Here is a 20,618-nt window from a genome sequence, read left to right as displayed (position 1 = left end):
CCATCCCGGGCACGCTGCTGAAGAAGAGAACAAGCAAGAAGGACAGCAGGTGACACGGTGCCACCTGCCCCTTGCCGGGTCACGTCCTCCTTCCTGCACCCCAGGCAGGACAGGGCGCAGTGCGATCTTTTCAGCCGGGGTTGGGCTGGCACGGAGAGCGGGGACCCCCCGCCCCGGGCACCCCCGCCTCCCCTTCCCCCGCCTTGTCCGCTCCCGGCGCGCTGCCCGCCTTTGAAACCTCCGGCGGGGCTCCCACGCCCAGCCCGGGCCCCCCGCGCCCGCAGCCGCCGGTGCGTTCCCACCCGCCCGGGGCCCGCAGGAGGGAGGGTGGCGCGGCCAGGGCTTGGCGTGAAAATGATCAAGGGCCGCGGGCAGCGCCGGAGCGCAGCGCCCGTCTGATGCTGCCCGCCCGGAGGCCTCGTCGAACAAAGGCGGCATTGAGGCCCCGGCTGCGCCCCCCCCGCGCCCCCCGCCCCGAGCTGGCATCTTGGCGCGACATTAATGAACTCGCCTGTTTGTGCTCCCCCGGCCCCTCTCTCCTCCCACCGCCCGGGGGGCACCGTATATATCCATCCCTCTTTGCCTGCCTCGGGCATTTCGGGGGTTCCCCCCGCCTGCCCCCCTTTGCCCGCCCGGGGATGGAGCAAAGAGGAAAGAGGACACGGGACGGTCTTCTCGGGGTCCGGCTGGTCCCCCCCGTGCTTTTGCTGCCGCTGCTGCAGCTGGTGGGGGGGGCTCCCCTGGGCCAGAGGCTGTACCCCATGCCGGCCAGCGTCCTGCAAGGTCAGTGGGGCACAGGGGCGGGGGCGTCTTTGCGGGAGAGTTTGGCTGCAGATGGGGTGGCTGTAGGAGACGAGACCCTGGGCTTACTCTCAGGTAGGGTGGCAGCACAGGCAGGATGGCAAGGTCCTTGTCAAAACCACCTAAAACCCGGGGCATGCCTGAACTGAGTGTCAAGTGCTGCCAGTGGCACTGGGGGACACAGGGGGTGCAGGGAGTACTGTGGTTCATGCCCCGCAGCACCAGCACTGTGCCACTTTCAGGGGACAATCTGCCAGGGCATGGCCAGCAGGAAGGTGACTCTGCATGGGTACAGGTGGTCACAGAGAGGGGCACACGGGGGGATGCACACGTTGGGCTGGCACAGGACTGCACACACATGGGCACATGCAGGAACAGGCAGACACGGGCACACGGACCCTGGTGCACACAAGTGTGTGCTCAAAAGTGTGCACGGAGGCACACATGTGGGCACACCTGCCTGGGTTCACACCCTGCCTCCACGTAAAACAGGAACACAGAGACCTGGGCAAACACCCAGGTGTGCATGTGCCAGTTCCAGCAGGGAGGTGACACTGGTGGCTGTCGCTCTAGGCAATGTCAAAGGGCGACAGGCCGTGCCCAGCCTGACACCTGCCGTGGCAATACCGGGGTGCAGGCACCAGGCGGGCTGGGGGCACCCCGTGGCTGTGGTGGGGGGCAGCAATGGGGGCTCTGGGGGTCTGAGCACCCTGTGCACCCATCAGCGCTGTCCAGCCGGGGGACGCTGGTGCTGGAGGCGGCTCTCAGGAGCGCACTGCTGGCGCTGGAGCGGGCGCTGGCGGAGCAGCAGCGGCAGCGGGGTGCCTGCGGGCTCTGTGCCCCCTGCCTCTTCCCACCCTGCGCCAACATCACCGGCCGCTGCCCACGTGAGTCATGGCCCCATCACCCCCACTGCCCTGCCCTGTCCCCAGGAGACCCTACCCAAGTAGAACCCAGGATCCCCAAACGCAGCCCAGGGGTCCTATCCAAACACCATCCCATGCCCAGAAGATCCTACTAAAACCTGCACTCCATGCCTGGAGACTCTACCCAAATATTTGGATGCCTATATCATCCCCTAGAAATCCTATCAAAATGATACCCCAAGATCTTACCCAAACCATACTCATCCCCTACAGGCTTAGCCTACAGGCTTTTACCAAAGCAGCACCCAGACTCCCGAAATATATCCCTAACTGCTAACAACCCTGCCCAAGCAATTCCCCTTGCATCTAGATCTTACCCAATTGCCTGGAGCCCTATCAAAATCACTGCCTGATCCCTTGTGAACTTTTCAGATATTCACCCCAAAAACCTACCCCAGTACCCAGAAGACCCTACCAAACCATGCTGACTCCACAGCCTATCATGCTCCCTTCCCACCCATCCCAAAGCAGAGATGGGTGGCCTGGGCAGAGGAGCACAGGGAGGACACGGCAATGCCCACAGCCCTGCTGTCCTTGCAGCGCCAGCTGTGCCCCCTGCCATGCCCCCCAGCTGCCAGGCCCTGCTGGATGCCCAGGCACTGCCCGAGCTGCCCCAGCGCAACCGGGCGCTGAGCCAGGCCTGTGCCCCCTACCAGCGCCTGTGCCCACCCGAGGGGGCCCTGCACGCCTGTGCCCCGCTCAGCGCCCAGCTCTGCCGCCACCGCCTCCAGGAGTGCCGTGAGTGGGCACCCACACCCCCCGGCTCCTCCCAGAGATGGGAGACCCTACAATAACAAATGGGGTTTCCCCAGGGGATGCTTGGAAGGGATATGGAGTGTTGGGGTGACAGAGGGTGTTGGGATGGAGTTGGGAGGTGGTGGAGGTATGGGTGTGATAGAGTGATAAGGGATCTCTGGTGGGATGGAAGGCTGGGAGGTGGATCTGGGAAGGGAATTGGAGATTTGGGGGATGGAGGTGTTCGGAGCCATGAGCAAATTGGGCTGGGCTGGGACACTGAGGGGCAATGAACCATCTGTGGTGGGCGAAATGGGCAAGGGGAGACTGCGCATACCGAGTCCCTGGGGGTGATGAGCACTCCCTGGGGTGGTACAGGGATGTTTGTTCGGGCTGAGGGGGGGCTGGGGGCACCGAAAGGAACTGGAGCGACTTCAGGACAGCAGGGGCAGCAGGTGGACATCGGTGGGGAGTGCCCCACATGCCATGACAGCCTGTCCCTGCAGAGACGGTGGCCGCGGCCCCGAGTCCTGACACAGCAGCGGAGGCGGCAATGCCAGGTGAGCCGGGGCGGCCCCGCCGTGCCCACGCCACCCCCCCACCGCTCCGGCGGGCGCCCCCGGCCCCCGGCTGCCTGCTGGGCCGGGGGGCAGAGGTTAGCGTCGGCAGCTGCCGGGCTGCGGGGTGCCCCCGGCCCTCCGCCCGCTCGCCTCCGTGAGCACGATGAGGCTTGACAGCGCGCCCGACGCGCCGCCTGCCCCCCACCCCCTCCACCTGCCATCCCCGGCCACCCGAGCCCACCTGGGAGACGGGGTGTCCGGCAGCCGGCCTGCAGGACGCCCCCCTCATCCCGACTTTGTCCCCCAGGGAGCTGTGGGCGCCGCGGGGTCCCAGCAGCCAACGGCACAGCCCCCCGAGGACGGATCATGGGCGGCAGCGCGGCCCCGCGGGGCGCCTGGCCCTGGCTGGTGTCGGTGCGGCTGCACGGGGAGCTGGTGTGCGGAGGGGTGCTGGTGGGGCGCTCCTGGGTCCTCACGGCGGCACACTGCTTTGGCGGGTACGGGGCGGGCACGGCAGTGCGGGGATGGCGCCTGCAGAGGCGGGCACGGGGCAGTGCCATCACCCCTGTAACTGGCTGCCCCCCACCCCGCCAGGAACCGCAACGAGCTGGCGTGGACAGTGGTGGTGGGCGACCACGAGCTGGGCAAGCCGGGAGCGGGCAAGCGGGCGGTGCCCGTCCGGCGCATCCTGCCTCACCCTAAGGTCGGTGGAGGTGGGCACCACTCCCACCTCCCTGTGCGTGCCTCAGAAGCCCACACCGACATCCCCACATCTCCTTCCAGTTCAACCCCAAGACGTTCCACGGGGACCTGGCGCTGCTGGAGCTGGCAGTGCCGCTGGCCCCATCACCCACCGTCAGCCCCGTGTGCCTGCCCAGCGGCTCCGCCGAGCCCAGCCCCGGCACCCCCTGCTACATCGCGGGCTGGGGCTCCCTCTACGAAGGTGAGAGGCTCCGTGGGGTGTTCCCCTCTGTGCCCTCTCTGGCGCCCAGCCCCAGCGCACCGGGGCAGGGCAGGGGGATGTGGAAGAAAGGGAGATGTCCGGGCACAGGGGACCCCGTAACGGGTGCCTTGCCTGGCAGAGGGACCCGCAGCCGATGTGGTGATGGAGGCACAGGTGCCCCTGCTCAGCCAGGAGACGTGCCGGGGTGCCTTGGGCAAGGACCTGCTCACCAGTGCCATGTTCTGCGCTGGGTATTTGTCTGGAGGCATCGACTCCTGCCAGGTAACACCGTGCCTGAGGGACTGACAGCATCCCACTCCAAAAATCCCTCACGCAGCGCCGGGCACGCACACAGCCCATCAGTATGGCTGGGGTCCCAGCCTGATGCCCCGGCATTTCCCCTGCAGGGCGACTCAGGGGGGCCGCTGGCGTGTGAGGACCCCACTTCGCACCACTTCGTCCTCTACGGTATCACCTCGTGGGGCGACGGCTGCGGCGAGCGGGGCAAACCGGGGGTGTACACCCGTGTCACTGCCTTCACGGACTGGCTGAGCCTGCAGATGCACTGTGAGTGCTCCTGGCCGCACCGCACGGGGCACGGGGATGCCCAGGGGGTTTTCGGCACTCACGGCAGTGCCGGTTCTCTCACAGCTGCCCCTGGCAGCCGAGAACCGAGCTGCTTCGACCTGCTGGCCGTGGCGCAGCTGCCCCCCGAGCAGCAGTCCCCGGAGCGCGCCCGTCTCTGTGCCTTCTACGCCGCGTCCTGCCGGGCACCTCAGGGCCGGGCCACCTGTGCCCGTCTGGCCGAGGAGACCTGCCACGCCAGGACGAGAAGATGTGGTGAGCTGGGGGTCGTGCCAGGGTTAGGGTGCAGGGAGGGACCCCATTTCTGGCGTGGGGCCAAGGTCACGTCTTTCCCTCTATGCCCACAGAGCTGCACTCCTATGCCCAGACCTTGGTGGATCTCTTGCACCAGGCTGGGGACTTCATCCGAAACCAGTTTGATTTCTCCTTCCTCACCCGCACTCTGCCCCAGCTCCTGGGCAAGATCTATGGGCACTTCTTCCCTCCCCGTGTCCGCAGGGATGCCCCAGGTACTCGCCCAGGCTGGACCACCCCATGCCCGGTTGGGGTCCCCTCAGTCTCCCCTGTGCTGGTGCTTGGAGCGCCAGCAGCCTGCCCTGGCTTCCCAACAGGGCTGCTCTATCCCTTGTCTTGTCCTTTTCTTGTTCCCACAGGCCTGGCTGTGGCAGGGGGCCAATCCAGCCCCACAGCAGTGGGACCCCAGAGACCCCTCAGCAGGTGAGGCCCATGGCTCCCTCAGGTGGGCCACGGGATGAGGGGCTAAAGAGGCTGGGGAGGTGGTTGAGATACTGGTGGGCACTGACATGGCATTCTGGGGACAGCCTGGAGGGGATCCTGTTCCTGCTGCTGCCAGGACATTCCCACAGGGTGCCCAGGGGGGGTGCAGAGGGTGGCACTGCCCACCCAGTCTGAGCTCGCCCCGTTGTGCTTCCAGGTGGGGGGGCGAGCTGCTGCCCCCCTTTGCAGAGCTTTTTGGGGTGGTGGGACCCCAGCTGCAGGACTGGGTGGAGGCTCTGAGGACTGTGGCAGGGGACAGCCACCTGGAGACAACACAGGACAGGGAGCAGCTTTCTGGGGAGACGCAGCTCTTCCTGCAGGTATGTGGGGAGGGACAGGCTGGGGGAGCCCCTGTCCTCTTGTGACTGAGCGACCAGGGACCAAACCTATTCAGTTCCCCTGTGTCCCCTCCTGACATCCCTTGGGTCCATTGTCCTCTGTGCAGCTGCAGAAGTGGCATCTCTCACTCTGCCACCACAGAAGGGGCATCTCACCCTCCCCAAATAAACCAGTGCTCCGAGTCCAGCCAGTGCAGAGCCAGCCATGGGTCTGACCCTGCAGCTTAGGATCTGACCCAACACAGCCACAAAGCACTTGCATGTCACCAATGCCCTGTCTGACACCAGCCCACCCATGCCCTCACTCTGCCACCGTGCACGTGGCTGTGCCCACGGGTGCCCTGTGGGTGCCCCATCGCCCAGCCTGTCCCACTCTTCCCTTCATCAGGGTGAAGATGTGGTGGAGGAGATGCTGGCACAGGGAGGAGCCTTCCTCACCCAGCTGCGGGCAGAGCTGGACCTTGGCACCACCCTGGAAGCCATGGAGCCATCTGGAGAGGTGGCAGGGACCCCCGTGCCAAGCCATGAACCCCGTGAGCCTGGAGGGACTGGGGGCACTGGGGCAGCAGGGTGTCCATGCACTGGCCAGCTCTGTGTCCGGGCAGTGCCCGCCGGCCGTTTACACCTCTCTCTGTGGCAGGGAGGGAGAAACGGGAACTGGTGCCCACGGAGCTGCCCAGGATAGAGGAGGAAGAGGAGGAGGAGGCAGGTGTGGGCAGAGGTAAGCTCCCACAGATACCACGGGGTGCTGGGTGTCACCATGGGAACGGTGACAAGCCCAGCCTTGCTCCCCTGTCTCAGGGCTGTCCCATTTCAGTGGGACAGTTTTGCTCTGCCCATGCTCCCCTGCTGTCCCCAGGGTGCTCCTCGCTGTGGTGGGCAGCAGCATGGTGCCCTAGGATCGATCCCTGATGTCCCCTCCATTCTCTCCTGCCTGTCCCAGGGGCTGCAGCCTGCCCTGGCCTCAACGAGTCGGCAGTGCGGGTGGGCGCGGTGCGCGACCTGTACGCCTGGGTGCTGCGGGTGCCCGAGGCACACCTGGCCATGACCTTCCAAGAGGTGAGTGCCCCATCCAGCCGCCCCAGGACACACACCCTGGCAGCCAGGCAGTGCCATCCCCCAGCCTGCCACTGTCCCGCTCTGCCCATGGCTGCCCTGGGACTCACGGTGCTGTTGTCTCCCCACAGATCCTGGTGGACCTGGGCTCCAAAAACACCAAGGGACTGTACCGGGCACAGGTCCGGGCCACCGTAGGGGGCCGCCCCATGGCCTTCACTGGCCTTGTGGGGCTGGAGAGTGACACACTGGCCCGTAGCATGCCTGGCCTTGTCGCTCTGGCGCTCGAAGCGCTGAAAACCTAATGGGGCAGTGTGCCAGCATGGGGAGAGGCTCTGGGCAGGTGTCCCTTATGTCCTTCGAACACACTCCACTCCCAGTCTTAGGCTCTTCCACCCCTTTCTCCCCAGTTGTACCTCAGTCTGTCTTCCCACCAGCACTTCCTTACTTCCCCAGGGCAATGGGGTTCTGGTGGGTAGCTGAAGCATCTCAGCCAGGAATCACAGTCCTCCTCTGCCCTGGAACCCCCACCTTGGCAAGCCCACCCTCACCCCATCTTCCCCAGAGGCACCTGAGCTGTTATTTATTTGTACAGAGAAGGTTTATTTTTCAATAAAGAAGGGCTCTATTTTCCAGTAGCTGGCGAATGTGAAGCGAGTGCTGCGCCAGAGAGTGCTGGTGAAGTGGGTGACTGGGGAGGGACTTTCCAGGGGAGCTATGATATCCCATTGCATCCCCCTTCCTATCCCCCTTGTACTCTGAAGTGATGCCTCCAGCCTTGGTTCCTGCTGTGCCCACCCTGGCACAGACTCTCCAGCCCCTTCCCCAGGGGTCAGACACCCTCCTGTCCATGCAGCACCCCCAGCACAGCACTGGTGCTCACCCTGGTGACACCCCTCTGGGACCCACATGAAACCTCCTGATGCAGGGGCTGAGTGTGCCCAGGGTTAGTGGTCAGTGGTGGGTGCCAGCCCTGTGCTTGGGCATCAGTGGGCACCCTGGGGACCCTGCTGTGGGGACCCTGCCACTCCGAGCAGCATCACTGGGACTGCTGAGCAGCAGGGCAGGGGCGCTGCCCCCGTGCCCAGCAGTGCCTGTGCTGCGGTGCCCAGGCTCAGGGTGATGGGCTGACACCCGTGGGGACAGCAAGGCCAGCTGTGCCTGCCCATCTCCCCTTCCCTGCACGTGGGGGTGCCGGAAGAGAGGGGCTGGAGCAGCTCTGTGGTGCCGGTACCCTTCCCCCTCAGCACCTGGCACCATCCATCTCCCACTCCCTCCGGCAGCCGGACATCCGCTCAGCCAGGCCAGGCAGGGAGGCAGCCAGGGCCTGGCACGGCGTGAGGGCACCGCGGGCACGGCATGGGGAGCCTGCTGCAGCAGCTGGCCCTGCTCGGGGCACTGATGCTGTCGGGTGAGCAGGGTCTGGGTCATGGGGTGCCCTGCTGCTCTGCTGCATGGGGTGCCCATGGGGTTACGGGTCCTCTCGCTGGGGTTGGTGGGGGATGATGGTGGCAGGGTCCAAACTGGGCACCAGGGTCCCCAGGGCTGCATTTTGGATGTTGCCTGGCAGAGTCCACTCACTGTGTGTGCTTTGTGCTTCTTTCCTGGCTGTGTCACCCAGAGCCATGTCCCTACCCGGGCCATGTGCTGTCAGTGCACAGTGTCACTGTATCCATGTGTCCCTGTGTCTGTCTGTGCTGAATGCATGACCACGTGTCCCTGCACACACTGGGTCCGTGTCCATGAGTCCATGTGTGTTCTGTGTGTACAGCCACCTACGTGCACAGTTCCACCACGCCTGTATCCAAATGTCTCGTGTCTGTGTCCCTCTCTGTGCTGGGTTTGTATCTGTGTGTCCCTCTGCGTCTGTGCCCACGTCCTCGTCCCGTGACCGTGTGTGACCATGTGCTGCCACATGTCTGTCATTCCTGCACGTCCATGTCTGTTCTCCTGTGCAGCACAGACATGCAGTGTCCTGGCCTCTTCCTCTCCCCTCTATTCTTATACCACCCTACCCTTGCCGAGCATCCCAGGGGGTGGCTGTGGGCCCAGTAACCCCTGAACCCCCTGGTTTGCCTGACCCCACACCCCCAGGTGGGCTCTGTGTGAACCAGGAGGAGCGGCTCATCCACCACCTGTTCGAGGAGAAGGGCTATGACAAAGAGTTGCGCCCTGTGGTCTCCACTGATGAGGTTGTGGATGTCTACCTGGCCCTCACCCTCTCCAACCTCATCTCACTGGTGAGTCCCAGTGGGCAGGGCCCACTGTGGGGTGTCCCCCAGCCATGCCTCACCCCTAGGGCTGCTTGCACTGGGGGGAACCCTGAGGCTGCTGTTCCAACCCTGGCTGGTGAGGGCTGGGGGTCCTGGGCTGGGGGCACACCCTGGCATCTCACTGCCCCATGTTGCTGTTTGCAGAAAGAGGTGGACGAGACGCTCACCACCAACGTATGGCTGGAGCACGTGAGTAGGGACAGGTGTCACAGCATCAGTTGTGCCACCACGGGACGGCCCAGCACGGTGAGGCAGTGACCTGAGGACCCTCCCCTCCAGGGCTGGACCGATTACCGCCTGCAGTGGAACAAGTCTGAGTTTGGGGGCGTTGAGGTGCTCCGCCTGCCGCCAGACATGCTGTGGCTGCCGGAGATAGTCCTGGAGAACAAGTGAGCTGTGCCTCAATTTCCCCTCCCAGTCCTTCTGAACTGTTCCCAGTGCATGTCCAGGCTGCCCTGGCCCCTTCCCAGCCGTGCCATGACCTTGTCTCCCTGCTGGCACAGCAATGATGGGCTCTTCGAGGTCGCCTACTACTGCAACGTCCTCATCTACGACACGGGCTACGTCTACTGGCTGCCACCCGCCATCTTCCGCAGCACCTGCCTCATCAACGTGGACTTCTTCCCCTTCGACTGGCAGAACTGCTCCCTCAGATTCAGGTGCTGCGTGGCTGGGTCAGGGCAGCAATGTGGGCATGGCATGCCTGGGTGCATGTTGCTGCAAGTGCCTCCCCTTGCTGTCGAGGCGCAGCAAGGTGGGGGTCTGTAGGTGACTTGGTGGCCTAAGTCCATCATGCTGGAGGTCAGGGTGGGGTGGGTGGTGGGTACCCAGCAGCCCCTCACTGTCTGACCCCCTGGCTGTGGTCCAGGTCGCTGGCATACAGTGCCCTGGAGATCAACATACACTTGAAGACGGACAGTGACCCAGACACAGGGAGGTCTTACCCAGTGGAGTGGATCATCATTGACCCTGAAGGCTTCACAGGTAATGCTGGTGCTCTCTCTCATGTCCTGTGGCAGTGGGACACCCTGTAAAGGTCAGGAGTGGAGGGCATTCTGGAGTGGGGGCACACTGCCATGGAGAAAATTCACTACCTGGGGCTTTGGCATCCTAGCACTCATTCCACCTTGGAATGCTATCCACACCCTGAGGAGGGAAGCTGGTGCTAGGGGACCTGGTGAGGATGGTCATGGCAGGTGTCCCCCATGCCATGTGCTGTCCCCTGTGCCCTGGCAGAGAATGGGGAATGGGAAATCATCCACCGCCCAGCCCGCAAGAACATCTACCCTGACATTCCCCCGGACACCAGTGAGCACCAGGACATCACGTTCTACCTCATCATCAAACGCAAGCCGCTCTTCTATGTCATCAACATCGTCATACCCTGCATCCTCATCGCCTTCATGGTCATCCTCGTCTTCTACCTGCCCGCCGACAGTGAGTGAGCCCTGTGGCTTGTGTGCCAGTAATGGCAGACACATCCACCTCTGTGTCCCACACCTGCACCAGGCAACAGCCCAATGCCCAGCATGAGGGCATCCTAGAACTGGAATATCCCCAGTAGAACACCATCACCCCAGCCAGGCATCCTGGCAGAGATGCACTTGGGCACGGGATATCCCATGTGGGCCCCCAGGGTACTCCCATAACAGAAAAGCCCTTGTGGGGCACTGTATCATGGGACACTGCAAGGACAACCCTGGCACTGGGGACTCTGCTAGAGGCACCTGGGGCAAGGTTTGCCTTGAGCTTACCTGTTCTCCAGGTGGTGAGAAGATGACCCTGGTAATCTCAGTGCTCCTGGCCCAGTCTGTCTTCCTCCTGCTGATCTCCCAGCGCCTGCCTGCCACTTCCCACGCCATCCCCCTCATTGGCAAGTGAGTCCTGAGCACCACAGAGGGGACATTGTGGAGTCCCGTGGTGCCAGAGGGCAGCTCTGCCTGTGCCCAGTCCCTGTGGCAATGCCAGCTCCAAGACCATGCTCCCTGCCAGGTATCTGCTTTTTATCATGCTTCTGGTGACAGCCGTGGTGATCATCTCCGTCGTGGTCCTCAACTTCCACTTCCGCACCCCCAGCACCCACGTCATGTCTGACTGGGTCAGAGAGGTCAGCGGGATGTGGGCAGGGGTGGGTGCACTGCTGGGCACAGGGTCACACTGACCCCACAGAGGGCATGGGACAGCAGGGCCCTGGCATTGCATCTGTGCCACATGGAGTTTGTGGGCAGAAGGTGGGGACAAGGTGGCAAGACACTGGGGAAGTGGCCAAGGGACGACACTCCCTCTTGTGTCCCAGGTCTTCCTGGAGAGCCTGCCCCGGCTGCTGGGCATGACACAGCCGACCGAGAGCCCGGCGGGCGCGCCGTGCATCCGGCGCTGCAGCTCGGCCGGCTACATCGCCAAGGCAGAGGAATACTTCAGCGTCAAGTCCCGCAGCGAGCTCATGTTCGAGAAGCAGTCGGAGCGGCACGGGCTGACCAGCCGCGTCACCCCTGCCCGTGAGCCACAGCCCCTCTGCGGGGACAGAGGGAGGGGTGGCAGGGCTGGGTCTCCACGGCTGGCAGCCCTTCGGGGCACATCTCACCCCCCCTCTCATCCCCAGGCTTGGTGCCGCTGGGCATGGACTCGGGGGAGGAGCAGCCCTACGAGCACATGAAACCCGTCATCGACAATGCCAACTACATTGTCAAGCACATGAGGGATGAAAACAGCTACAATGAGGTGGGGACGTGGGCACTGGGAGGGCAGGGGGAGCTCCCTGTGCCCACTGTGCCCCCACACTGCCTGGCTGCTGGCTCTCTCCACAGGAGATCGACAACTGGAACCGTGTGGCCCGGACCCTGGACCGCCTGTGCTTCTTCATCATCACCCCCACGCTGGTGGTGGGCACCCTCTGGATCTTCCTCATGGGCATCTACAACCACCCGCCGCCACTGCCCTTTGCTGGAGACCCCTACGACTACCGGGAGGAGAACAAGCGCTTCATCTAGGGGGCTGTGGGGACCCCACGTGCCAGCCTCTCCCCCACCTGTCTTGTTCTGGGAAAATAAAGCTTCTTGCCATGGGGCACTGAACTGGTGGCTGCCCTCGTTGTGCTCCGATGGGCACAATGCCCAGCCTGAACACTGTGTGTGTCCTGGGGTGCCCACCCAGGGAATGGGTGTTGTTGGATGTCCTGAGCATGGTGGACCCCAGCTGTGGCCAGAAGGGGTGTGGTGGCACTGGCCCTGCTACCCCTGTGGGCTGGGCACTTGGGGCAGGATGGGCTGGGGAAGGAGTTGGCCCCCAGCATGGCACCATCCCCTGCAGACCCACTGCAGTTGGCAGAGATTCCATCAGTGCCCACAATTCTCCCCTGCCCCCAGGATCCCCCACAGTGTCCCCCCAGCACAGCCCATCCCACAGAGCAAGGCAGGGCGCCCAGAGAGGTGTCTCCTTCCCCAGCTCAGCAGTGGCATGCCAGGGCTCTGGTTTCAGGGGACACCTCTGACATGCCCCCACCGGCAGTGGCCCAGGACAGCTGTCACATCCTCTCCACTGAGCCAGGAATCTCACCACACCCCTGTACCCCCATCCCCCTCTCCCTGTGATCCTCCTACACAGGGGCTGGAAGGATTTGAACCCCCGGGGGGGCATCACTCCCCAGCCTGATGTGGTGGGGCTTGCCTGTCCCTTCCCCACCCCATATTCCAGGGGCACCTACTGCCGTGGCAGGGACACGATGTGCTGGCAGGGGGGCACCCCTTTCCCATAACCTGCAAGGAGATGCCCCCCTTTATGGGAGACACGGGGAACCCAAGGCACAGAGCTCATTTTGCCCCTTGCCCCAATCCCAACCTCTCCGCCACAAAATGCCACAGGAGCTTCCCAGCGAAGTGACATGGCCCCACCGGCGGGGGAAGTGGGTGGTCACGCGTCGCTCCCGGGCCCCCGTGGCTGATGGAACAGCTGACGGTGGCAGGGGACAGCTGTCCTGTCCCAGCGGGCGCCAGGCCCAGAACGCGCCGGCGGCCGAGCGGAGCGCAGCCCTCGGCCCGGGCACGGCCATGCGCGGCCTCGGGCTCCTGCTCGTCCTCTGCGCCCTGGCAGGTAAGGTCTGCCCGGCCAGGGAGGCCTGGAGGGCACCTGGCCACCCCACCTGTGCACCTGGGATTGTCACCCCTGGAAGTCCGTGCCAGGCTGGCACCGGGCTGTGCCTGTGCTGCCAGCCCACTGCCCGGTGTCCTGCCCTGGAGAGGTCCCGGTGAGCTGGGTGAGGACGGGCCGGGGTCACAGCCCCTGCCTGGGCACCGGCGGGGCTGCCAGGATCGCGGAGCAGATCCCGCAGCGATACACGCTTGGGCATCCCTTCCCCGTGCACCCTGTGCCTCCCCCCCCAGCATATCGGGTCTGGGGACCCTCAGTGACCCCGCTGCCTTCCCCCCGGGGTGTCACACGGCGTGTGCCTCCCAGGTGTGAGCTGCAGGAACCAGGAGGAAAAGCTGCTGCAGGACCTCATGTCCAACTACAATCAACAACTGCGCCCGGCCCGGGGGGATGAGATCATCGATGTCTCCCTCAAGCTCACCCTCACCAACCTCATCTCCCTGGTGAGAGACCCCCCGGGTACCCCCAGTGGGACAGAATTTGCCCCCACTTGTGGGGCAGAAGGCAGGGCACTAAAGCCATCTCCCTCATTCCTTCCCTGCCAGAATGAACGGGAGGAGACCCTCACCACCAACGTCTGGATCGAGATGGTGAGACCTCTTCCCTCTAGGCAGGATCATGCCCAGCCATGTTTGCATATCAGGGTGGCACCCCATGAGGGGCTGCCACTGTAACCTGCACCCTCTTTTGTGGGCACCCCCAAATGAGCCCCTTTTGTGGGCAGCATAGCACAGGCAGCTCACAATCTCTTTCATCCTAGGGGGCTGCATGACCCCTCCTCCTCATCTCTCCTTCTCCCAGCAATGGTCTGATTATCGCCTGAGCTGGGACCCCAAGAAATACGACGACATCCAGCTGCTGAGGGTGCCCTCCACCATGGTCTGGCTGCCAGACATCGTCCTGGAGAACAAGTAGGTGACAGGGCAATGGGGACACGCCCCACATAAGGCTGGCAGCTGCCTCCCAGGCATAGTTTGGAGCTGAGCTCATCCTTTTCCCCCCCAGCATCGACGGGACATTTGAAATCACCCTCTACACCAACGTGCTGGTGTCCCCTGACGGCAGCATCTACTGGCTGCCACCGGCCATCTACCGCAGCGTCTGCGTCATCCACGTCACCTACTTCCCCTTCGACTGGCAGAACTGCACCATGGTCTTCCAGTGAGCATGGGCACCATGGCAGCTCCTCCTGGGACACAGGGATTAGCGTGGGATGCCCACCTTTGCCCCTGGGGAGATAAGTGCCACCTGCCTGTCCCCTGCCACTTAGCAGGAGGCACCACTGACAAGCCAGGCACCCCAAGGAAGGGCTGGAGGTGCCACACTGGCACCCCTTGCCCATCCAGCTTGCTGCATGCCAGCCTGTGCCACCACCTTGTCTCTCCCCAGGTCCCAGACGTACAGTGCCAATGAAATCAACCTGCTGCTGACGGTGGAGGATGGCCAGACTGTGGAGTGGATCTTTATCGACCCCGAGGCTTTCACAGGTAACACTGCAGCCACAGCCATGGCAGAAGGGTGTCCCACCACAGGGGACATGCAGCAGGTCTGGCTGCTGCCAAAAGCAGGGCTGCAGGGACTATTAGCAGCTCCCACCATTACATGGGCACTTAAGTTATTAGTGGAAGCAGGAGTGTGGGAGAGATTTGTTTTTCTAACCCCCCCAGCTCAGGGCTCTTGCAGCCTGGCAGCTGCTGCCGGAGAGCACTGCTCCTGCAAGCTTGATTGATGCTGGGAACGTAGCTGTCATGGCCAAACAATGACGTTTTCCATCACATTTTAATTGCATATTGAAGGAACAAAATGCTTTTCGGGCAGCGAGATTTATTTTTTCATTACCGGCCTGAGTTGCGATCTTGACTGGGAAAAAAATCTATCGCTCCCGTGGAGAGCACGAGAGAGCAGTGTGCTGTCACCCAGTGTCATGCTTGGCTTCCCTCCGTGGCACTGTGGAAATGGGGAGATGGGGGAATCCCAGCCCCACAGCCATAGCCCTGGGAGCCCCCAAGGTGTTAAAGGTGTCCCATATGTGCCCAGCTGCCCCATCCTGTTGCTTTTTGGGGTGTTTTGCCCAGGCACCCTGGCACGTTCCACAGTGCTCATCTCCCTCACAAGTGGCTCTAGCACTGTGCACAGCCTGGGTGCCCATGCCAGTCACCAGTCCTCCCCTTCCTCCCTGCACTGGGGGTCTGGAGGCCCAGCACCCCTGTGGGGACAGTGGACTCACCTGGCACCACCACGATGCAGAGAATGGCGAATGGGCCATCAAGCACCGCCCCGCTCGGAAGATCATCAACTCGGAGCACTTCACCCCAGATGACATCCAGTACCAGCAGATCATCTTCTACCTCATCATCCAGCGCAAGCCGCTCTTCTACATCATCAACATCATCGTGCCCTGTGTCCTCATCTCTGCCATGGCTGTGCTTGTCTACTTCCTGCCCGCCAAAGGTACAATGGGACTGTGCCCCCTGGGGGCATGGGGGTGTGCAAGGGGACAGCAACACTCCAGGAAGGGCTCCTCATCCCCTCTGTGCTTGGGGACCATCAGTATCATCTCTCACCCACTGCTGTAGAATTTGGATTGGGAAAAGTGTGTAAACTTCTCTGTATCCCATAGTTAATGCCTCAAGGCAAGACTTGTCTAATTCAGCTTTTGGGTGGGGGTTTTTTGCCTTAGGAGGGCAATGCCCACAGCACTACCCAGTGCTAAACTCTGCCTTTCCCCCTCCTTGGCAGCGGGTGGGCAGAAATGCACCGTCTCCATCAATGTTCTCCTGGCCCAGACTGTCTTCCTCTTCCTCATTGCCCAGAAGGTGCCTGAGACCTCCCAGGCCGTGCCTCTCATTGGGAAGTAAGTGACACATTGGGATAGGGGTGCCAGCCCTCTTGTCACACTGTGCCAGCAGGGTCTCAGGTGCTGTGGAGCAGACAGTGCCCAGGGACAGGACTTTGCTACAGAAATAACCCCCAGCCCAGATGGGGCTGACACAGGGCTGTCACTTGCCTGTGTTTCACTGCCTGTCACCAGCTCCCACCAGCAGGAGGGCACAGAGAAGGACCTTGCGGGACCATAGCTTGTGATAGCTTATGACCCAGCAGCCCTACTGAGTCTCTGTGCCCCCTCCCCAGATACCTGACCTTCCTCATGGTGGTGACAGTGGTGATTGTGGTGAATGCTGTCATTGTCCTCAACGTCTCCCTGAGAACGCCCAACACTCACTCCATGTCCCAGAGAGTGCGCCAGGTACCTGCCATCATGCCCCTACCCTTTATACAGGGGGAGTGGGATGGGCATTTGGGGATCAAGGCCATGTCCCTTGCAGAGTAAGGTGGCAGGCATGCCTTCCTCTGAGTGCAAGTCCCGGCACAAAGAGAAGGTCCCAGAGGTCCCCAATGGACCAGACTGTGCCACCAAGGCACTCCTAACACTGGGGAGCAGTAGGTGCCAACATCCCAATAGCACCATGCCAGGGAAACCAGTCACACCCATTGGGTGCTCTGGGCAGTGTGAGGGGGACTTGTGCTGTGTGGATCCCCACAAGTGACACTGTGCCCAGGTGTTCTTGCACCTCCTGCCCCGCTACCTGGGCATGGCCGTGCCAGAGGAGACCCCAGGGCCTCCACAAGCCATCCGCAGACGCAGCTCCCTGGGGCTCATGGCGAAAGCTGATGAGTACATGCTCTGGAAAGCCAGGACCGAGCTGCTCTTTGAGAAGCAGAAGGAAAGAGATGGGCTGATGAAAACTGTGCTGGACAAGATTGGTGAGTGACCCCGGGGGGTTGGCACCTCCCTGTGAAGTTGGGCTTTGTGCCAGGCGGCTGAGCGCTTGCTGGTGCCCGCTGTGCTGGCTCTGCTACTCACAGGACGTGGTCTGGAGAGTGGCAGTCCCCAGGACTTCTGCCAGAGCCTGGAGGAGGCAGGTCCCGAGATCCGCGCCTGTGTGGATGCCTGCAACTACATTGCCAATGCCACACGGGAGCAGAACGACTTCAGCAGCGTGAGTGAGAGCTGGAGGAGAGGGAGCTGCATGGGGGGCAGTGGGCACAGCCCTCACCCTTCCTGTGCACTGGCAGGAGAGCGAAGAGTGGATGATGGTGGGACAGGTGATCGACCGTGTCTGCTTCTTCATCATGGCCTCCCTCTTTGTGTGTGGCACTGTTGGAATCTTCCTCGTGGCTCACTTCAACCAGGCACCTGCTCTGCCCTTCCCTGGGGACCCCAAGCAGTACCTGCCACAGTGATGCTCACAGGTGCCTGCCAGCCAAGGGTGGAGATGGGGGAAGGAGGAAGATGGTGTGCTCATTCTGTGCTGAATGTGGAAATAAAACCCCCAAATCTTGCAAGCCTCCATTCCATCTCTGCTCCATGCCCACCTGCCTCAGAGGCTGGATGTACACCCTGTGGAGGCTGGCCACACACCTCTAAGGCTGCACAGCCCTGTGGGATGGGGCATGGGGAAACTGGAACAGAGTCAGACATCTAACAGGCCATGCAGCAGTGCTGGCAGCAAGAACCACATCACCCCACTGCAAATTTACAAATTCCAGCCCAGGACAAATGGGAATACAGTCATCCCATAATAGTGGGGCAGGAATCCCAGCTACAGCTGCCCGTTCTGAGGCAAAAATGGAGCTATGGATGGGATTGGTGGCAGCTAATTCTTCCCTCAGTTTATGCTCTGACTGTGGGTCTTGGGGACAGCTGAAGTGCTGTCCCTTTATCCCTAGCAAGCAGCTTGAGATGGGAAGACTGGGCCACCAGCCCCCCAAACACCCTCAGGGATGTGTGCCCCATGGCATCCATCCTGCTGGGAGCATCAGCACAGCTCCCTCCCCCAGCAGCCTTCCTTGCCCTGTGGGATCATCTCCGTCAAGCACAGCCCCTTCCCCCATCCTAGCAGTGCTGCATCCCCCTGTGCCCCTCAGTGACCTCTGGGGCCCCCTGGCTTTGTCCCTGCTGGCAGGGGAGATGAGAGAGGTCAGCCTGGGAATGGTGGCAAGCAGCATCTGCTGCTCTGTGATCCAGCTCGTGTCACCTGCGCCTGGCTCCAGGACGTGCATCAGCCTCACAGCCCCAGCACCGGCTGCCTCTGCTGCTGCTGGGAGAAAACCAGTTAGTTACTGCCCACAACCGCCCCTGGCACTGTCTGACAGGGGTGAGGGCACTGTGGGCATGGATGGGGTGGGAGGAAAACACACAGCAGCTGAAACATCACTTCTTGGGCATCTGCAGCCTGGTCATGGCCCAGAACCACTTGGGGCTGTGCCAGCCTGCTGCTGCTTTCTGCAGGGTGGCTTTTCCTGCCCTATCCCTACAAGATGTGTGGTGCCCACAGCACCAACAGCAGGTGAATATGGAGCTCCCAGCTGGCACCTTGAAGGAGGTGGGGATGGTGCTCACCCCTGTCAGGCAGGGGTGCTCAGAGGACCTTAGCTGGGTCCTGTCCCCTGCCTGGGTCACCTCCCATGGCCCAGGTGAGGTGAGCAGGTCCTGGGGCACTGTACTCCTGGCCAGTCTTGCTGGTAGGTGATGGTACTGTGCAGTACTGCTGTCCTGCCACAGCCATGTCCTCTCAGTGGCTGAAGGGACAGACCCTCCTGGCCCAGTGTCCCCAGCCCTGCGCGGGCCAGGAGCTGCCATAAGCTGCCCAAACCAGAGCATGAGGCATCCTGCAGCCCCCAGGCTCTCTATCTTCTGTCCCCAAGAAGATGCATAATTAATGAATTCTGGTCTGTCTTTGCCTGGCCATTTCCCATTGATTACTGGGTCCCTATTGTCCTGCTGCCAATCTCCAGGGCTGGGTACTGTCACCTACTTCTTACCTCTCTAGGGATGCTTCTTCCAGTGAGCTCAGGCTCCAGCAGGTCCATACAGCACAAATGGGAACAGATGAGCTCTTCCAGCCTGCTAGGAGCACGTAACTGAGATCACACTCTCCACCATCTCCAAGCAGCGGTTTTATGAGCTTTCAGGAGATCTCTGTGGTATATCATTCCAGAGACAAGAACAAAAGCAAGAGCTGTATGTCACACATCTTGGGCAGCAGATGTGCCTTGCAGGATCTGGCGGGGGAACACCTTGTAGGTCCCTCTGAGGTTATGGGGGGAGTGCAGTGAGAGGAAAAGCTTCCTCAGCCCAGTATCAGCCTCCTGTGCCCACACCCCATCAGGAAGCACTAAGACAACATCATCCTCCAACTGCTCCCCTCCACAGAGAGCTCCTTTCTCTCTGTGGGCTGGGAAGAGTCATCAGTGCCCATCAGACCAGCTGTAGCCAAAATCACCCAGGGCCACCACAGTTCAGCATCCCCTTAGGAAAGAACTCAAGGGAATACTCTTTCTTGAGCTCCAGGGCTCAAAGATCTTCCAGTTTCCCCAAAGGCCAATTTGCAGGGATTTAAAGTTCAAGAATGTTCAAAGCCTTTGGGATAACGAAAACAGGAAAGGTCTTGACTCACTGCAGATTTGGTGCTCCCATGGCTAGAGGCTTCCTTCCTGAATGAAGAGGATCTGAAACCTTTTTCTAGAGCTCAACAGAAGCTCCTTCCCTTCCCAAACAACCTCATACCAGTGTTTTCACCATTCTCATTAACAGGACACAGTGGACCACAAACCAAAAGTCCAGCTCAAAAACCAGTCTGGCTCCATCCCCCTCCAGGCTATAGAAGTCCCCTGGCTTGGCACTCATCAACCACTGCTTTTTTCCTGACCTCAGGAAAAGTAGCCTTAAACTCCACACCCAGCCAGCTCACTCTCTTCAAGGCTGAGCAAGCGGAACATGTGCTGAGTTCCTCTAAATCTCAACCACGGAGGCAGAGGGAGGAGAGGAGCAGCCTCCCTGGGAAGGGCTCTTCCACAGCTCACTCACAAAGCCTGTTTGAGGGCGAGCACAGCAGGACCACAGCATTTTCAGATTTAATAGCAAGCCTGCACTCATCAGCACCAGCTCAGACAAGGGGCATCAGAGGCGAGAAGTGGGCGAGTACACAAAATAACAGAGGTGGACATGACGCACAGCTGGGCACAACAACAGGATAAAGCCCTAAGTGATGTCATCTGCAAAAAGCTAAATGTGCTGAGAATAAAAGGAACCTGCAGCTAATATTTCAGCCCTGCCTTGTAAGGCTATTTTTGCTTAGATTGCCAAAATGCAATTACAACTAAATCCCCCCTAACAAATACTGGAGAACAGCAGGGGAGAGTTGTATTTAAAAGGAATCTTAAATAGCAGCCATAGTAGTACCTGCTTGCAGCAGGGAAAACAAACCGTGTCTGGAAAAGAGCATTTGGTTGAGAGCTGGTGACAAGTGCCAAAAGCAGGAACAGGACCGTGGGTCTCCAGGAACACAGAGAGGGATGCCACGACAGTTTGGGGAACAGCCCTGCTCCCTGCCCAGCCAGATGCTAACTGCCTGACCATGGGGAGCACTCAGTCATTGCTGTCAGGGCAAGGAATGTCCCTAGAGACAGCCTAG

General features: G+C 61.5%; 3 protein-coding genes across 3 annotated transcripts; all 3 read left to right on the top strand.

The window, feature by feature from the left end:
- The first annotated feature begins 543 nt into the window (after nt 1-543).
- PRSS56 (serine protease 56) lies at nt 544-7,603 on the top strand. The gene is made up of 17 exons (XM_064384928.1): nt 544-783; nt 1,527-1,688; nt 2,268-2,465; nt 2,969-3,022; nt 3,330-3,519; nt 3,617-3,725; nt 3,806-3,965; nt 4,105-4,247; nt 4,373-4,532; nt 4,617-4,805; nt 4,898-5,059; nt 5,204-5,267; nt 5,485-5,647; nt 6,054-6,198; nt 6,306-6,386; nt 6,609-6,724; nt 6,853-7,603. The coding sequence occupies exons 1-17, from the start codon at nt 639-641 to the stop codon at nt 7,024-7,026; spliced, it is 2,415 nt and encodes an 804-aa protein (XP_064240998.1). The 5' UTR covers nt 544-638; the 3' UTR covers nt 7,027-7,603.
- Nucleotides 7,604-7,746: 143 nt separating this feature from the next.
- CHRND (cholinergic receptor nicotinic delta subunit) lies at nt 7,747-11,984 on the top strand. Its single transcript, XM_064384927.1, has 12 exons — nt 7,747-8,132; nt 8,816-8,961; nt 9,139-9,183; nt 9,274-9,383; nt 9,498-9,653; nt 9,863-9,978; nt 10,231-10,431; nt 10,760-10,871; nt 10,987-11,101; nt 11,291-11,492; nt 11,597-11,715; nt 11,802-11,984. Exons 1-12 carry the CDS (start codon nt 8,081-8,083, stop codon nt 11,982-11,984), a joined length of 1,557 nt encoding a protein of 518 aa, XP_064240997.1. The 5' UTR covers nt 7,747-8,080.
- An 861-nt stretch (nt 11,985-12,845) lies between these two features.
- On the top strand, nt 12,846-17,487 carry CHRNG (cholinergic receptor nicotinic gamma subunit). Its single transcript, XM_064384925.1, has 12 exons — nt 12,846-13,083; nt 13,447-13,583; nt 13,686-13,730; nt 13,942-14,051; nt 14,146-14,301; nt 14,530-14,627; nt 15,388-15,591; nt 15,880-15,994; nt 16,273-16,387; nt 16,701-16,905; nt 17,008-17,141; nt 17,218-17,487. Exons 1-12 carry the CDS (start codon nt 12,846-12,848, stop codon nt 17,383-17,385), a joined length of 1,725 nt encoding a protein of 574 aa, XP_064240995.1. The 3' UTR covers nt 17,386-17,487.
- Nucleotides 17,488-20,618: the final 3,131 nt, after the last annotated feature.

Source organism: Passer domesticus, chromosome 11 (genome assembly GCF_036417665.1).
Source record: "Passer domesticus isolate bPasDom1 chromosome 11, bPasDom1.hap1, whole genome shotgun sequence".
In the NCBI taxonomy this organism is placed as follows: Eukaryota; Metazoa; Chordata; class Aves; order Passeriformes; family Passeridae; genus Passer; species Passer domesticus.
Note: the sequence above shows the minus strand (reverse complement) of the source record. Positions and strands in the feature narration are given on the sequence as shown.

Excerpts from the sequence above, each read along its gene's own strand:
- CHRND (XM_064384927.1), top strand. The coding sequence starts at position 8,081 with ATGGGGAGCCTGCTGCAGCAGCTGGCCCTGCTCGGGGCACTGATGCTG. Across the intron at positions 10,432-10,759 it reads CTTCTACCTGCCCGCCGACA|GTGGTGAGAAGATGACCCTG; the intron begins GTGAGTGAGCCC and ends CCTGTTCTCCAG. Across the intron at positions 11,102-11,290 it reads TGTCTGACTGGGTCAGAGAG|GTCTTCCTGGAGAGCCTGCC; the intron begins GTCAGCGGGATG and ends CTTGTGTCCCAG.
- PRSS56 (XM_064384928.1), top strand. The coding sequence starts at position 639 with ATGGAGCAAAGAGGAAAGAGGACACGGGACGGTCTTCTCGGGGTCCGG. Across the intron at positions 4,248-4,372 it reads GAGGCATCGACTCCTGCCAG|GGCGACTCAGGGGGGCCGCT; the intron begins GTAACACCGTGC and ends TTTCCCCTGCAG. Across the intron at positions 6,725-6,852 it reads TGGCCATGACCTTCCAAGAG|ATCCTGGTGGACCTGGGCTC; the intron begins GTGAGTGCCCCA and ends GTCTCCCCACAG.
- CHRNG (XM_064384925.1), top strand. The coding sequence starts at position 12,846 with ATGCCACAGGAGCTTCCCAGCGAAGTGACATGGCCCCACCGGCGGGGG. Across the intron at positions 16,388-16,700 it reads TGTCCCAGAGAGTGCGCCAG|GTGTTCTTGCACCTCCTGCC; the intron begins GTACCTGCCATC and ends CACTGTGCCCAG. Across the intron at positions 17,142-17,217 it reads AGCAGAACGACTTCAGCAGC|GAGAGCGAAGAGTGGATGAT; the intron begins GTGAGTGAGAGC and ends GTGCACTGGCAG.